The 17,029-nt window shown below is 33.5% G+C and overlaps 2 protein-coding genes across 6 annotated transcripts in view; both read left to right on the top strand.

Annotated features, from left to right (window-relative positions):
• Window positions 1–55: 55 nt before the first annotated feature.
• Window positions 56–10,925, top strand: LOC105228944 (zinc finger protein 665). Of its 5 annotated transcripts, XM_049451801.1 has the most exons (7): window positions 326–832; window positions 891–1,804; window positions 1,857–2,238; window positions 4,168–4,618; window positions 9,857–10,229; window positions 10,282–10,663; window positions 10,743–10,925. In XM_049451801.1, exons 1-7 carry the CDS (start codon window positions 710–712, stop codon window positions 10,923–10,925), a joined length of 2,808 nt encoding a protein of 935 aa, XP_049307758.1. In that variant the 5' UTR covers window positions 326–709. The 5 variants fall into 5 exon arrangements, with proteins under 5 accessions (XP_049307760.1, XP_049307759.1, XP_049307757.1 ...); XM_049451803.1 differs by lacking the exons at window positions 9,857–10,229; window positions 10,282–10,663; window positions 10,743–10,925 and adding exons at window positions 5,044–5,440; window positions 5,505–5,630 and having other exon boundaries at window positions 56–832; window positions 4,168–4,991; XM_049451802.1 differs by lacking the exon at window positions 9,857–10,229 and having other exon boundaries at window positions 57–832; window positions 4,168–4,991.
• A 1,448-nt stretch (window positions 10,926–12,373) lies between these two features.
• LOC105228949 (uncharacterized) overlaps window positions 12,374–17,029 on the top strand; it is a 14,227-nt gene continuing 9,571 nt past the window's right edge. Inside the window, exons 1-4 of the mRNA XM_049452735.1 lie at window positions 12,374–13,226; window positions 13,285–14,228; window positions 14,308–14,689; window positions 14,776–14,957. Of these exons, the coding sequence (XP_049308692.1) occupies window positions 13,104–13,226; window positions 13,285–14,228; window positions 14,308–14,689; window positions 14,776–14,957 (1,631 nt within the window). The 5' untranslated portion in view covers window positions 12,374–13,103. The remainder of the gene's footprint in view (window positions 13,227–13,284; window positions 14,229–14,307; window positions 14,690–14,775; window positions 14,958–17,029) is intronic.

Below are 17,029 nucleotides of genomic sequence, written 5' to 3'. Positions count from 1 at the left end.
GGACTGAAAAATGTGCTAAGCAAATTATTTCGACTAGAAGAGTGCAATAGGCGCAGAACGAATTGTATCAACAGTAGAATAGTTATTTTTTAAATGAGCATAAAAACTTAATTAGAAAGTGAGAAAGAGGAAACGGTAAAACCACATAAAATAAGCGTCATATTGCTAAAAAATACTGTTATTTTAATATTAATACTCCTAAATCATTGTTATTTTCGAACTTACATTTGTATATATATACAACTTTATAGAAAAAGTAAAAAAAAACTACTCTTGGCTATTTTCGAAATAAATATTTGGGATTTGTTAAAGAAAAAATGTGCAATCAGTGGGGTTTTCAAGGTGTTTAATATCAAACTAAGAGTTTTCTATTGGGTATCAATAAGTCATGTAACTATACTACACTGATATTCCTTTCAGTAAACTCACACAGTATGGTAAGCTCAAGTTAAAAAAAATGTTCGATTTGGTCAAAGAGGAAGACGTTTTAACTGGAAGATGTATACGGTTTGCGAATTTAGTCAATTATCCAAATTCATTGCGATAAGACATCACTATCTTTTCAATCATTTTCAGTTATCGACAATGATGCAACACCCTGTTTAACGTTGATGATATTAACTTTTAAACAAGTGGGATCACTGGCATGTTGTAAACAAATTGTTTTGTAGAAATTGATTATTTTAATAGACAAAATACATATATTAAAATGTTTAATGAGACATCTTGTTTACTATGCTTAGAAAGTTCAAAGGATCAAATAGATTTGGATTGCAAAGAAGATATCGGTTTGAATGGACGAGAAGTTATTGAGTTGCATTTCAAGGAGATGGTACGTAATTTGTATGGATTACACTTATTATTTATGAAATTTTTAATTATTTATTTAGTTGGATATTATATCTCAAATTGAAATAAAATTCATTTGTCGGATATGTTGGGATTATGTACAAACATTTCATATATTTTATGAAAATGTGAAAGAAGTGCACAAGGAAGCGGCGAACTCATTGAAAAGCGTGACTTTGGAAGAAGAAATCTTAGAAATAAAAGAGGAAATCTTAGAAGTAAAAGAGGAACTCATACATATTGTCGACGCACAAGTTGAACCAAGACGTCATAGGGGACGTCCAAAACGTCAAAGAGGACCTGAAACTGTCGAAGTTCCTTGTGAGTCTTCCATACCGCTTAAAGAATGTCAAGTTAAAATTGAAGAACTAATACTACTCGCTTCCGCTTCAATTAGTCGCACAGATATATGTAATCCATCTGAAATTTTTTCTGAAGTATTAGAGGTTAAAGATGATATTTTACTCAAAGAATATGTGGAGAACTCGATATCTGCATACAGTTCGGAAGCTGAAGAAATAGAGAGTGACAACGAAGATAGACATTCGAAAAGGGTGTCTCGTAAAATAAATAAAACAGAAGGCGTTAATAAAAAAACTGCGGAATCGGATGAGTATATCGCAAAGAAAAATTTTAAATTTACCTGTTGTATTTGTCAAACTTCATTAAAAAACTTCAAACATTTAAAAAGCCATTTTCGTGAAGTACATCAAACTCGTGGCTATGTGCTATGTTGTGGTAAAAAACTGCCTGAGCGCGGTTTGTTAATTGATCATATTCATTTGCATGAAGATCCTGACTACTTCAAATGTAAGCATTGTGGAAAGAGAATGACGGAACGACGCAGCCTTGATCTTCATCTTCAGTATAAGCATGCATCTTGTTTAAAACAGCATTATAAAATTAAAGATACAGAAAATCAAAAATCGATACCGTGCTTAGAATGTGACAAAACGTAAGTGTTTATATACCTAAACGCATTTATTTCAATATTACGCATCTTTCAGTTTCTCATACGACATTGAATTAAGAAAACATATGCGTCTAACCCATTTGAAAGTTTATGCAAAAATATGTGATATTTGTGGTGTATCGGTAAAAGGGTGCGACGCTCTCAAACGTCATCAAGCTGTGCATACTGGGAAGATGCGAAAATTAATAAAATGTGATCTATGTGATGCTACGCTCACAACGAAATATGGTCTAGCACGTCATATGAAAACTATGCATACGGAAGAGTATCAGACACCACAAGTCTGCCCAATGTGTTCTAAAGTATCACCGTCTGTACAGGCTCATCGTAAGCACGTAAGATATATGCATTCCTTGCAAAAGAAGCATGTATGTAATTTATGCGACAAGGCCTTTAAACGGCATACCGATTTCAAAGTGAGATATTAATTTGTGTGTATATCTACTTATTTGTATTGTATTATAATTTAATATTTTACATTTCAAATTGCAGGATCACATGGCCACCCATACCGGAGAAGCTTTATATACCTGTAGTTTTTGCCCACAAACTTTCAAATCTAATGCCAATATGTATTCGCATCGAAAGAAGAAACACTCTAAGGAGTGGGCAGAACAATGCGAATTGAAGAAAAGCGTAGGAGTACTTTTAAATCAGACTGTCACGACTGATTAATAAAAAAACTTTAGCGAATTCGGTGCGAAAATGTTATAACTAATATGAAAGCGTCAATGTATGTCATAATTATTTTTTTCTATTGATGGTTTGATTATAAACTCGCACACATCTACTCCGATTTAATAGATCCTAACTAAAAATTAACATTAGCAATAGCAAAGTATAGCCAATTATTGGAGTTTTGTGAGATCAACAACGGAAATTATACAAAAATTCTCTTCTCGTCAATATAATAATATTCTAATATATGGACAACAAATAGACGCTCTGAAAATTTTTAATGATGTGAATAAATTCTACCAAAGATAAATTGATCTTAAAGCCATACAGAATTGGATTGATATTATAACAGCGCTTATAATAAAAACATTATGTCAAATCGGGTATAGTATAATCAGCTGTCGTGGAAATTATCAGATTATTTCTTCCATAAAACTTAAAATTATATTGTAAACTTACTTCTAAAATTTTTAAAAGTTAAATATTTATGCATAGATAAAAGTATGTATCCTGGACAATTCCACCAATAAATGATTGCACTCAAATTCTTAATTTTACGAACCTATCGATATATTTTCAATCTTACTACTTGAGTCATCGATAAGGTTACATCACCCTGTTAAACTATTAATTATAACTTTTTATACAAGTGGGACCACTGGCATGTTGTAAACAAATTGTTTTATAGAAGTTGGCTATTTTATTTAATAGACAAAATATATTAAAATGTTTAATGAGACATGTTGTTTACTATGTTTGGAAAGTTCAAAGGATCAAATAGATTTGAACTGCAAACAAGGTATCGGTTTGAATGGGCGAGAAGTGATTGAATTGCATTTTAAAGAAGAGGTACGTCATTGTATGTATTACACTTATTATTTATGAAATTGTTTTATTATTTATTTAGTTGGATATGATGTCTCAAATTGAAATAAAATTCATTTGTCGAAAATGTTGGGATTTGGTAGAAACATTTCATAAATTTTATGAACATGTGAAGCAAGTGCACCAGGAAGCGGCGAACACATTGAAAAGTGTGACTTTAGAAGAGGAAATTTTAGAAATAGAAGAAGAAATCATAAATAATGACGACGCACAAATTGAGCCAAAGCGTCGTAGGGGACGTCCTAAACGTCAAAGAGGAGCTGAAACTGTCGAAGTCTTTTGTGAGACTTCCATACCATTCAAGGAATGTCAAGTTAAAATTGAAGAACTAATATTACCCGCCTCCATGAGTCCCAAAGATATATGTAATCAATCTGAGATTGTGTCTGAAGTATTAGAGGTTAAAGATGAGTCCTTACTCGTAAAGTCGCAACGTCATCAAGCTGTGCATACTGGGAAGATGCGAAAATTAATAAAATGTGATCTATGTGAGTCTACGCTCACAACGAAACGTGGTCTAGCACGTCATATCAAAACTATGCATACGGAAGAGTATCAGACACCACAAGTCTGCCCAATGTGTTCTAAAGTATCACCGTCTGTGATGGCTCATCGTAAGCACATAAGAGATGTGCATACCTTGGAAAAGAAGCATTTATGTAATTTATGCGACAAGGCCTTTAAACGGCATGCCGATTTCAAAGTGAGATATTAATTTGTGTGCATATCTACTTATTTGTATTGTATTATAATTTAATAATATTTTACATTTCAAATTGCAGGATCACATGGCCACCCATACCGGAGAAGCTTTATATACCTGTAGTTTTTGTCCACAAACTTTCAAATCTAAAGCCAATATGTATTCTCATCGAAAGAAGAAACACCCTAAGGAGTGGGCAGAACAATGCGAATTGAAGAAAAGCGTAGGAGTACTTTTAAATCAAAGAGGAGCTGAAACTGTCAAAGTCTTTTGTGAGACTTCTATACCATTCAAGGAATGTCAAGTTAAAATTGAAGAACTAATATTACCCGCCTCCATGAGTCCCAAAGATATATGTAATCAATCTGAGATTGTTTCTGAAGTATTAGAGGTTAAAGATGAGTCCTTACTCGTAAAGTGTATGGATGATTCTATGTCGACATTTAGTTCAGACTACGAAGAATCGGAGAGTGAGAATGAAGAAGATAAACAAACAAAAAGAAAGTCCCGTAAAATAAATAAAAGAAAAGGTGTTAATAAAAAAACTGCCGAATTCGATGAGTATATCGCAAAAAAAAATTTTAAATTTACCTGTTGCATTTGTCAAACTTCATTAGAAAACTTCAAACACTTAAATAGGCATTTTCGTGAAGTACATCAAACTCGTGGCTATGTGCTATGTTGTGGTAAAAAATTGACTGAGCGCGGTTTGTTAATTGATCATATTCATTTGCATGAAAATCCTGACTACTTCAAATGTAAGCATTGTGGAATGAGAATGACGAAACGACGCAACCTTGAACTTCATCTTCGGTATAAGCATGCATCTTGTTTAAAACAGCATTATAAAATTAAAGATACAGAAAATCAAAAATCGATACCGTGCTTAGAATGTGACAAAACGTAAGTGTTTATATACCTAAATGCATTTATTTCAATATTACGTATCTTTCAGTTTCTCATACGACATTGAATTAAGAAAACATATGCGTCTAACCCATTCTAAAGTTTATGCAAAAATATGTGATATTTGTGGTGTATCGGTAAAAGGGTGCGACGCTCTCAAACGTCATCAAGCTGTGCATACTGGGAAGATGCGAAAATTAATAAAATGTGATCTATGTGATTCTACGCTCACAACGAAATATGGTCTAGCACGTCATATCAAAACTATGCATACGGAAGAGTATCAGACACCACAAGTCTGCCCAATGTGTTCTAAAGTATCACCGTCTGTGATGGCTCATCGTAAGCACATAAGAGATGTGCATTCCTTGGAAAAGAAGCATTTATGTAATTTATGCGACAAGGCCTTTAAACGGCATGGTGATTTCAAAGTGAGATATTAATTTGTGTGCATATCTACTTATTTGTATTGTATTATAATTTAATAATATTTTACATTTCAAATTGCAGGATCACATGGCCACCCATACCGGAGAAGCTTTATATACCTGTAGTTTTTGTCCACAAACTTTCAAATCTAAAGCCAATATGTATTCTCATCGAAAGAAGAAACACTCTAAGGAGTGGGCAGAACAATGCGAATTGAAGAAAAGCGTAGGAGTACTTTTAAGTCAGACTGTCACAACTGATTAATAAAAAAACTTTAGCGAATTCGGTGCGAAAATGTTGTAGCTAATATGAAAGCGACAATGTATGTCATAATTATTTTTTTCTATTGATGGTTTGATTATAGACTCGCACACATCTACTCCGATTTAATAGATCCTAACTAAAAATTAACATTAGCAATAGCAAAGTATAGCCAATTATTAGAGTTTTGTGAGATCAACAACGGAAATTATACAAAAATTCTCTTCTCGTCAATATAATAATAATCTAATATATGGACAACAAATAGACGCTCTGAAAATTTTTAATGATGTGAATAAATTCTACCAAAGATAAATTGATCTTAACCCTTCGTTGCATGATTTAATTTCCGTTAGAATAAAAATTTTTTTGAATCATATTTTTAATGTGGGCTATTATAAGATGACAAATTTTAAATTTTATGATTGCCGTGTTTCTAGCAACAGAGTTACGTAACATTGCATATATGCAATATCATGCAGCAAATCTAATAAATTTACAAGGAAGTTACTAAATGGAAATTTTATTGAATAAAAGTGGACAGAAGTAAATTCATTACTTTTACAATAAATTTCAGTTTATTCTATATGAAATTTTTTGAAACAATTTCTTCATTTGCCGAAACATAAATTAATTTCATGATTTTGCACCTAACATATGTACGTATATCCGTCACAACTTGATAATTTGCAAGTGACTCGAGTGTCCACCCATATTGGACAGTGGATCCATGTGGTTCAACCGTACTTCATTTTCAGTGAAGGGACTACTTTCTGGTGCATTCTTTAGGAATAAAGTATAAGATTAGATTATTAGCATTTTGATTTTGTATCGGCCTATAAAGAATCTAGGAAATCAACACCCCCCATGAATTTGTTATACTTTGATAGAACGATTGGGCAAGCGACAGTTATTTTCCGTCCAAATTTCGCATCAAACCGTTCAACTGCTAGTTATAGAGTTTTGCCATAGTAGATTGGAGTCAAATTTACAATATGAAAGTTATCCACGTTTGCATATTCAAGGGATTTTTCGTATGCTTTTTCATCATAATATCTCGTCTAGAAGCTTTAAATTGGGAATTCGGATCCGACGAACTGTTCCCAGTGAATAAATTCCACGTTTACATAGATGCCAAAAAATTTATAGTAATTTTTATATCAAAAAGTTCTTTTATGGGGGAATATCCCTTAGAAGTCCTATAAGTGTGTAGGGACTTGATCCCAAATCAATTTCCTCAGGAAGTCTATTGGTGCTGCTGTTCTCTAGGACAGTATATATTTCGAAGTTGTAATTGTATCCAGATATACCAGCAAAAACATACAACTTTTATTTTTTTCATTTATTCACTGACATAGTGTCCTGTATTCAGTTCTTGCCCACTTTTGGCGTCCAATATCTTCGAATATTAGGGATTTGAACAATAGACATCACAATATATCCGAAAAACTTTTTCAGATATTGTTTGTCTATATCGTTCATTTCTCTGGCTTTTTTGACAAGCGCATAAATTTCCATGAGATCTAATCATCCTGCGTCTATTATAACATTACCTTCTTTAAAATACATGGTTTGCTTCTTGCTGTTTATATTCGTATTGATCTATGTATGTATATCTAATTCAAAATTTGCTTCATCAAGATCATCTACGAGTAAATACTCATCTTTGCTTTCATCCCGGTTTTCTATTAATCATGCGCTATCATTATAAGTAAGCGCCCTACAAGTAAAATTTTAGGCTTAAATGCATGGTATTGCACATGTGCAATGATATATTATAATTCTTGCAAAAATAGTTCGTGTGAAAACCGAATTTGCTATTTGGGTAAGAAACTCTCCAACTAATAGGAAATACTAATATTTTATTATACATTCTCAATAATTCACAAAAATAATGAAAAATTAGCACTGTATTTTTAATATATCAGAAAGAAGTTTACTCTTTTCTACATATATTCACAAAACCTCAAGAATTTTTGCGAAACTCTACCAAAGGAGAATAGTAATAAGATATAAATTTCATTTGGCGAAAAAATAACTGTAAATAAAGAAACGATGTAGCTGCCAGATCAACGAGAAGTTAACATTGCATATATGCAATGCTATGCAACGAAGGGTTAAAGCCACACAGAATTGGATTGATATTATAACAGCGCTTATAGTAAAAACATTATGTCAAATCGGGTATAGTATAATCAGCTGTCGTGGAAATTATCAGATTATTTCTTCCATAAAACTTAAAATTATATTGTAAACTTACTTCTAAAATTTTTAAAAGTTAAATATTTATAACGGGTGATTTTTTTGAGGTTAGGATTTTCATGCATTAGTATTTGACAGATCACGTGGGATTTCAGACATGGTGTCAAAGAGAAAGATGCTCAGTATGCTTTGACATTTCATCATGAATAGACTTACTAACGAGCAACGCTTGCAAATCATTGAATTTTATTACCAAAATCAGTGTTCGGTTTTTTTTTTTGTTTTTCGGACAAATTTTGTTCAGCGATGCGGCTCATTTCTGGTTGAATGGCTACGTAAATAAGCAAAATTGCCGCATTTGGGGTGAAGAGCAACCAGAAGCTGTTCAAGAACTGCCCATGCATCCCGAAAAATGCACTGTTTGGTGTGGTTTGTACGCTGGTGGAATCATTGGACCGTATTTTTTCAAAGATGCTGTGGACGCAACGTTACGGTGAATGGCGATCGCTATCGTTCGATGCTAACAACTTTTTGTTGCCAAAAATGGAAAGAAACTGAACTTGGTTGACATGTGGTTTCAACAAGATGGCGCTACATGCCACACAGCTCGCGATTCTATGGCCATTTTGAGGGAAAACTTCGGGACAACAATTTCATCTCAAGAAATGGACCCGTAAGTTGGCCACCAAGATCATGCGATTTAACGCCTTTTAGACTATTTTTGTGGGGCTACGTCAAGTCTAAAGTCTACAGAAAGAAATAAGCCAGCAACTATTCCAGCTTTGGAAGACAACATTTCCGAAGAAATTCGGGCTATTCCGGCCGAAATTGCTCGAAAAAAGTTGCCCAAAATTGGACTTTCCGAATGGACCACCTAAGACGCAGCCGCGGTCAACATTTAAATGAAATTATCTTCAAAAAGTAAAATGTCATGAACCAATCTAACGTTTTCAAATAAAGAACCGATGAGATTTGCAAATTTTATGCGTTTTTTTTTTTAAAAAAGTTATCAAGCTCTTAAAAAATCACCCTTTACATAGATAAAAGTATGTATCCTGGACAATTCCACCAATAAATGATTGCACTCAAATTCTTAATTGTACGAACCTATCGATATATTTCAATCTTACTACTTGAGTCATCGATAAGGTTTACATCACCCTGTTAAACTATTAATTATAACTTTTTATACAAGTGGGACCACCTGGCATGTTGTAAAACAAATGTTTTATAGAAGTTGGCTATTTTATTTAATAGACAAAATATATTAAAATGTTTAATGAGACATGTTGTTTACTATGTTTGGAAAGTTCAAAGGATCAAATAGATTTGAACTGCAAACAAGGTATCGGTTTGAATGGGCGAGAAGTGATTGAATTGCATTTTAAAGAAGAGGTACGTCATTGTATGTATTACACTTATTATTTATGAAATTGTTTTATTATTTATTTAGTTGGATATGATGTCTCAAATTGAAATAAAATTCATTTGTCGAAAATGTTGGGATTTGGTAGAAACATTTCATAAATTTTATGAACATGTGAAGCAAGTGCACCAGGAAGCGGCGAACACATTGAAAAGTGTGACTTTAGAAGAGGAAATCTTAGAAATAAAAGAAGAAATCATAAACAATGACGACGCACAAGTTGAGCCAAAGCGTCGTAGGGGACGTCCCAAACGTCAAAGAGAAGCTGAAACTGTCGAAGTCTTTTGTGAGACTTCCATACCACTGAAGGAATGTCAAGTTAAAATTGAAGAACTAATATTACCCGCCTCCACGAGTCCCAAAGATATATGTAATCAATCTGAGATTGTTTCTGAAGTATTAGAGGTTAAAGATGAGTCCTTACTCGTAAAATGTATGGATGATTCTATGTCGACATTTAGTTCAGACTACGAAGAATCGGAGAGTGAGAATGAAGAAGATAAACAAACAAAAAGAAAGTCTCGTAAAATAAATAAAAGAAAAGGTGTTAATAAAAAAACTGCGGAATTGGATGAGTATATCGCAAAAAGAAATTTTAAATTTACCTGTTGTATTTGTCAAACTTCATTAGAAAACTTCAAACACTTAAATAGCCATTTTCGTGAAGTACATCAAACTCGTGGCTATGTGCTATGTTGTGGTAAAAAATTGACTGAGCGCGCTTTGTTAATTGATCATATTCTTTTGCATGAAGATCCTGACTTATTCAAATGTAAGCATTGTGGAATGACAATGACGAAACGACGCAGCCTTGATCTTCATCTTCGGTATAAGCATGCATCTTGTTTAAAACAGCATTATAAAATTAAAGATACAGAAAATCAAAAATCGATACCGTGCTTAGAATGTGACAAAACGTAAGTGTTTTTATACCTAAATGCATTTATTTCAATATTACGTATCTTTCAGTTTCTCATACGACATTGAATTAAGAAAACATATGCGTCTAACCCATTTGAAAGTTTATGCAAAAATATGTGATATTTGTGGTGTATCGGTAAAAGGGTACGACGCTCTCAAACGTCATCAAGCTGTGCATACTGGGAAGATGCGAAAATTAATAAAATGTGATCTATGTGATTCTACGCTCACAACGAAATATGGTCTAGCACGTCATATCAAAACTATGCATACGGAAGAGTATCAGACACCACAAGTCTGCCCAATGTGTTCTAAAGTATCACCGTCTGTGATGGCTCATCGTAAGCACATAAGAAATGTGCATTCCTTGGAAAAGAAGCATTTATGTAATTTATGCGACAAGGCCTTTAAACGGCATGCCGATTTCAAAGTGAGATATTAATTTGTGTGCATATCTACTTATTTGTATTGTATTATAATTTAATAATATTTTACATTTCAAATTGCAGGAACACATGGCCACCCATACCGGAGAAGCTTTATATACTTGTAGTTTTTGTCCACAAACTTTCAAATCTAAAGCCAATATGTATTCTCATCGAAAGAAGAAACACTCTAAGGAGTGGGCAGAACAATGCGAATTGAAGAAAAGCGTAGGAGTACTTTTAAGTCAGACTGTCACAACTGATTAACCTTTATGTGCTCGGGATTGTAAACTTACGTTGGCGGTCGGAAGTCTACATTTGTAGCAGTTATGTATTGTATGGAAAACTATGTGAACATATGAACAAAAACACTGGCCCGAAGAGTTTATACTTGAATGCATATTTATTATGTAATATATAATTTTTTAGATACATACTTTTTAAGTTGAAAATGTTTAAATATCATTTATGGTACAACATTTACCCAAAGTATGTGTTGTGGCATGTGTGTCACATGCAGGTTTTTACACCAACTGCAAATCTTGCGTATGGTTTTACGCTTTCTAGCTTCACAATTTTGACAACGAACAGTAGGTTGAAAAGTCGTTAGAAATATCAGACAAGTGGTTCGCAATAGTGCCGGAAACAGGAGAACTAGCGAGAGCCGTTTCAATAGCCAGGCGTGTGGAGCATGGCCTAATACCCTTGGATTTTCAGAGCGCAGTTCAGTTGTTGGCATGAAACAAGCTGTGCAAGGCATCACAGGAACTTTCGTCGTATGTCTGTTTGTTGGATATGGTCGTTGCTTTCCGAATATATAATGAATCCGGCTAGAGCGCTTATATCTAGCATGTTGAAAAACACTGCTAAAGGCCAAACACAAAGTTTTCGGTTTAGTGGAATATGCAGAAAGCATTGTGTCCATTGCATTGACGCCTCCTTTGGTAGCGTTGTGGTCAAGAATATTCTGTGGCTTGTTTTTCTTCTCAGGTACAATAGCATTTGTCAAGGGCGTACTGGAAGTAGTATAACAGCTTTTCCCTTTTTTGGCACGTAAGATACCAACGCAAATTTTGATTCGAGAAAGCCAAAAATGGTTGACTGTTCTGCTCGTTTGCTCGTTTGAAGCTCTTCGTACCCTAGCCTGTGTTTACAATTTTCTTTTATATCATCCATATCATGGAAAAAGATACTCTTACCGTTTAACGACTCGTTTCGGACGGTTTGAGGCATGTCCAGACATATTTATTGTTGTTTTTTTTTCAAATATTGAAAATTACTATACACCTAGAAATTCTTGAGAAGCAATGCAAAACCGATCATCACAATATAAATATTGAATTTAAATCACTGCAAAAACAAATATTGCTATTGCGAAATACGCTGAAAAGTCAGTAACGCAAGCACAGCCTACTTATTCAAAAACCGCATTCAAAAAATTATAGTTGAGTGGAAGAGAGATGAGAATTTTCATACATTTTATATGCTGTCTACATTTGTAGACTAACCGCCAGGAGATGGTCATTTTGAAAAGTAGGGTCGGGGGGGTGCTGTAAACTATTTTATTTACGTGTTAGTGGCCAAAGCTGCTTAGAATTCATTTTTAGGAAGCTACTGAAAATTTCAGACCATGTTGTTATGAAAAATTTTTTTTTACTCAACTTTTTCTGCAAAAATGCTACAAATGTAGACTACCGAGCACATAAAGGTTAATAAAAAAACTTTAGCGAATTCGGTGCGAAAATGTTGTAGCTAATATGAAAGCGACAATGTATGTCATAATTATTTTTTTCTATTGATGGTTTGATTATAGACTCGCACACATCTACTCCGATTTAATAGATCCTAACTAAAAATTAACATTAGCAATAGCAAAGTATAGTCAATTATTAGAGTTTTGTGAGATCAACAACGGAAATTATACAAAAATTCTCTTCTCGTCAATATAATAATAATCTAATATATGGACAACAAATAGACGCTCTGAAAATTTTTAATGATGTGAATAAATTCTACCAAAGATAAATTGATCTTAAAGCCACACAGAGTTGGATTGATATTATAACAGCGCTTATAATAAAAACATTATGTCAAATCGGTTATAGTATAATCAGCTGTCGTGGAAATTATCAGATTATTTCTTCCATAAAACTTAAAATTATATTGTAAACTTACTTCCAAAATTTTTAAAAGTTAAATATTTAAATGTACATAGATAAAAGTATGTATCCTGGACAATTCCACCGATAAATGATTGCACTCAAATTCTTAATTTTACGAATCTATCGATATATTTTCAATCTTACTACTTGAGTCATCGATAAGGTTACATCACCCTGTTAAACTATTAATTATAACTTTTAAACAAGTGGGACCACTGGCATGTTGTAAACAAATTGTTTTATAGAAGTTGGCTATTTTATTTAATAGACAAAATATATTAAAATGTTTAATGAGACATGTTGTTTACTATGTTTGGAAAGTTCAAAGGATCAAATAGATTTGAACTGCAAACAAGGTATCGGTTTGAATGGGCGAGAAGTGATTGAATTGCATTTTAAAGAAGAGGTACGTCATTGTATGTATTACACTTATTATTTATGAAATTGTTTTATTATTTATTTAGTTGGATATGATGTCTCAAATTGAAATAAAATTCATTTGTCGAAAATGTTGGGATTTGGTAGAAACATTTCATAAATTTTATGAACATGTGAAGCAAGTGCACCAGGAAGCGGCGAACACATTGAAAAGTGTGACTTTAGAAGAGGAAATCTTAGAAATAAAAGAAGAAATCATAAATAATGACGACGCACAAGTTGAGCCAAGGCGTCGTAGGGGACGTCCTAAACGTCAAAGAGGAGCTGAAACTGTCGAAGTCTTTTGTGAGACTTCCATACCACTGAAGGAATGTCAAGTTAAAATTGAAGAACTAATATTACCCGCCTCCATGAGTCTCAAAGATATATGTAATCAATCTGAGATTGTTTCTGAAGTATTAGAGGTTAAAGATGAGTCCTTACTCGTAAAATGTATGGATGATTCTATGTCGACATTTAGTTCAGACTACGAAGAATCGGAGAGTGAGAATGAAGAAGATAAACAAACAAAAAGAAAGTCTCGTAAAATAAATAAAAGAAAAGGTGTTAATAAAAAAACTGCGGAATCGGATGAATATATAGCAAAGAAAAATTTTAAATTTACTTGTTGCATTTGTCAAACTTCATTGGAAAACTTCAAACATTTGAAAAGTCATTTTCGTGAAGAGCATCAAACGAGTGGTTATGTGCTATGTTGTGGTAAAAAATTACCTGAACGCGGTTTACTAATAGATCATATTCATGTTCATGAAGATCCTGACTATTTCAAATGTAAACATTGCGGAAAGCGAATGTCGGAGCGACGTAGCCTCGATCTTCATCTTCAATATGCGCATGGAAATCGGGAACGAGTACATCGTTGTTCAATTTGTTCTAAAGGATTTTTCCGAGCATCTTGTTTAAAACAGCATTATAATATTCACGTTACAGAAGATCAAAAAACGGTACCGTGTTTAGAATGTGGTAAAACGTAAGTACTATAGTAAATACGTAAAAATATAGGATCAATATACTTGAATGCAATTATTTAAAAATTAAATTTCTTTCAGCTTCCCAGACGACGTTGAATTAAGAAAACACATGCGTCTAACTCATTTGAATGTTTATGTAAAAATATGTGATATTTGTGGTATATCAATAAAGGGGCGCGATGCTCTGGAACGGCATCAGGCTGAGCATGCAGGTGTACCACGAAAACTAATAAAATGTGATCTATGTGATGCTGCGCTCACTACAAAATATGGCCTGGCACGTCATATGAAAACTATGCATACGGAAGAGTATCAAACTCCGCAGGTCTGCCCAATGTGTTCTAAAGTGTCACCGTCTCTGCAGGCTCATCGTAACCATATAAAATATATGCATTCTTTACAAAGAAAACATGTATGCAAATTATGCGACAAGGCATTTAAACGGCTTACCGATTTCAAAGTGAGTTATAAGTTTATACATAGACATATCTACTTATTTCTGTAATCAAATAATTGTATAAATACTTTCCATAATTAAAATTTCAGGAGCACATGGCCACGCATACTGGAGAAGCTTTATATACCTGTAGTTTTTGTCCACAAACTTTCAAATCTAATGCCAATATGTACTCTCATCGAAAGAAGAAACACGCTAAGGAGTGGGCAGAACAATGCGCGTTGAAAAAAAGCTTAGCGGTACCCTTGAAGCAACCTGTTGTAACTGACTAATAAAAAAATCTATGAGACCATATTTAAGGTTGATGTAGGTAATTTGAAAGTGTCAAGTTATTTAACAACTATTTAATTATTCATGTTGTGAATAAGAAGCATTAATATCCATTTCTCTGAGAGTATTTAGAAAACATGGTAATGCATAGCAATTAAAGAAATATTTTTTAGCCTGAACATATATGTATAATAGATTAGAGCTGTTGAAACCAAAAACAAATTGTTTAAGAAATGTTTTTATGCCTACCCTAATGTAGATCACACTTAACATACTTAATATTTACCTTTTCCACTAACTACTATAATACTCAATGCTCGCTTGGCGACACAACGTCTGCTATGAAATATCTATAATACACAGCCATATGTGTGTGGGTGTACACATCGGGGTTACGTCTGTCTGGTTGCCTCTGAAAACACATTTAGGTAGAGATATGCAGTATGTATGTGTACAAATTGCACGTAATGCAAGCCTTCTACGAAAAACACTCAAACTATCATAATCACACATTAATTTTAATTGAGTTATAATTTTTCGGTGACCGCAAAAGTGTCAAAACTATGAGTGCGGAGGGTCTGATGGTATACACACGCATTTATATACATACATATGTATGTATGTATAAGAAAAGATAGGTATACATACATACATATTTATATGTATGCAGACATTGATAATAAATTACGCCACTTCAAAGAAAGTAATGAAACACCTCTGAATGCGGCGGAAAATTCGTATTCTAGAGCAGTGGGAAAGTACATCTGTAACTGTGTACGCTTAGCTTTGGTTAATATTGCGCATGCAATTGACTCACAAGCAGTTGTCTTTTTCCATACTTAATTTATTGCTTCGTCAACGTATGCCACTGCCGTAGAAGTCATTGAGTTCCTTTGTAAGTGCCCCTGCTGTGTGGACAGTATTAAATTTTAATGTTTTGGTTGACATGCACTTGGCGTTCGTGCATACATACATATATGCAAATATATGTATACCCCGATTTGATGAATTAAAGCTGTTTTGATAACAAAAAAAAATAATAATAATATTGAATGACGATACAAACTTATTTAAATACCACTCCGTTCAAGTAAACGCGACTTTAGACACAGGGACGCAATCGAGGATAATTCCAATAAATTAATATTTTTAAATAAAAATACAATTGACTTTATATGGATGACCTCCACTCATTTAGTGACAGGCTCTTATTCCCAACAAAATACAATTATAAAAAATCAAATATATTAAGAAGCGACATGTGCCTAGTTGGATTCACCATTTAAAAAAAAAATAAAAGAGGAAATCTTAGAAATAAAAGAGGAACTCATACAATTAAACAACTGAAATTTACTTTCTCCTTATATGAATTATACTGAATATCTCCTTGAAAATACATCTGCTGAATTCTCACCTGGATTTTCAGCAAATTTGGGTAATGTGAGTGACGAGGGGTTCCATCAGGACATTTAAGTACCTTCACATGATAGAAGGAATATTCAACCTGTCCAGTAATTAAAGATTCTCTCCTGGGTAAACAATGTAGTATAAGTGAGGTTCAAAAAAATCCTACCAACCAGAACTAGTTCCAGCAATTGCTGTCTATTTTCAAAGACGAAATAAGAGTTTTATCTTAGATGTATTTATTTTCTCATTTCGAAATTAGAAATAAGTTATATAAGAATATTCTAATTTATCTAAATTATTCTTAAATTACCATCCGTGTATGTACATTCCTTGTAAATAGTTAATAAATGCCTAATATGCGTTTACCCTCTGGATCGAAGGGACTTCTCAAATGACACTCAGCCTTATAACGTTTCCCTAAAATGTCCACTTCGTATGTGCCCTGTGTAACGTAATCATTATCTATGATTTCGCCGTCCTTTCGACTAACATACGCTTGACCGATTGATTTTCCCAATGCATAACCGTATTCCGCACGTCGGAGGAAGCCAACCGCTTCACCATTACGATACACACCCTCTAGACCCCAAATAGGCACTTGTTCGTTTAAGGTTAAATAGACTAAACGTCGTCTAATACCCTCATTACGTTGCCGATCAATTGCCG

This window comes from Bactrocera dorsalis, chromosome 3 (genome assembly GCF_023373825.1).
Source record: "Bactrocera dorsalis isolate Fly_Bdor chromosome 3, ASM2337382v1, whole genome shotgun sequence".
In the NCBI taxonomy this organism is placed as follows: domain Eukaryota; kingdom Metazoa; phylum Arthropoda; class Insecta; order Diptera; family Tephritidae; genus Bactrocera; species Bactrocera dorsalis.
This window is presented reverse-complemented; position numbering and strand designations above follow the sequence as displayed.

Bases quoted from the DNA above. Each gene is read 5' to 3' on its own strand.
- LOC105228944 (XM_049451802.1), top strand. From the start codon at position 710: ATGTTTAATGAGACATCTTGTTTACTATGCTTAGAAAGTTCAAAGGAT. The intron at 4,992-10,281 runs GTAAGTGTTTAT...CGTATCTTTCAG, and splicing joins TGCTTAGAATGTGACAAAAC to TTTCTCATACGACATTGAAT. The intron at 10,664-10,742 runs GTGAGATATTAA...TTCAAATTGCAG, and splicing joins AACGGCATGCCGATTTCAAA to GAACACATGGCCACCCATAC.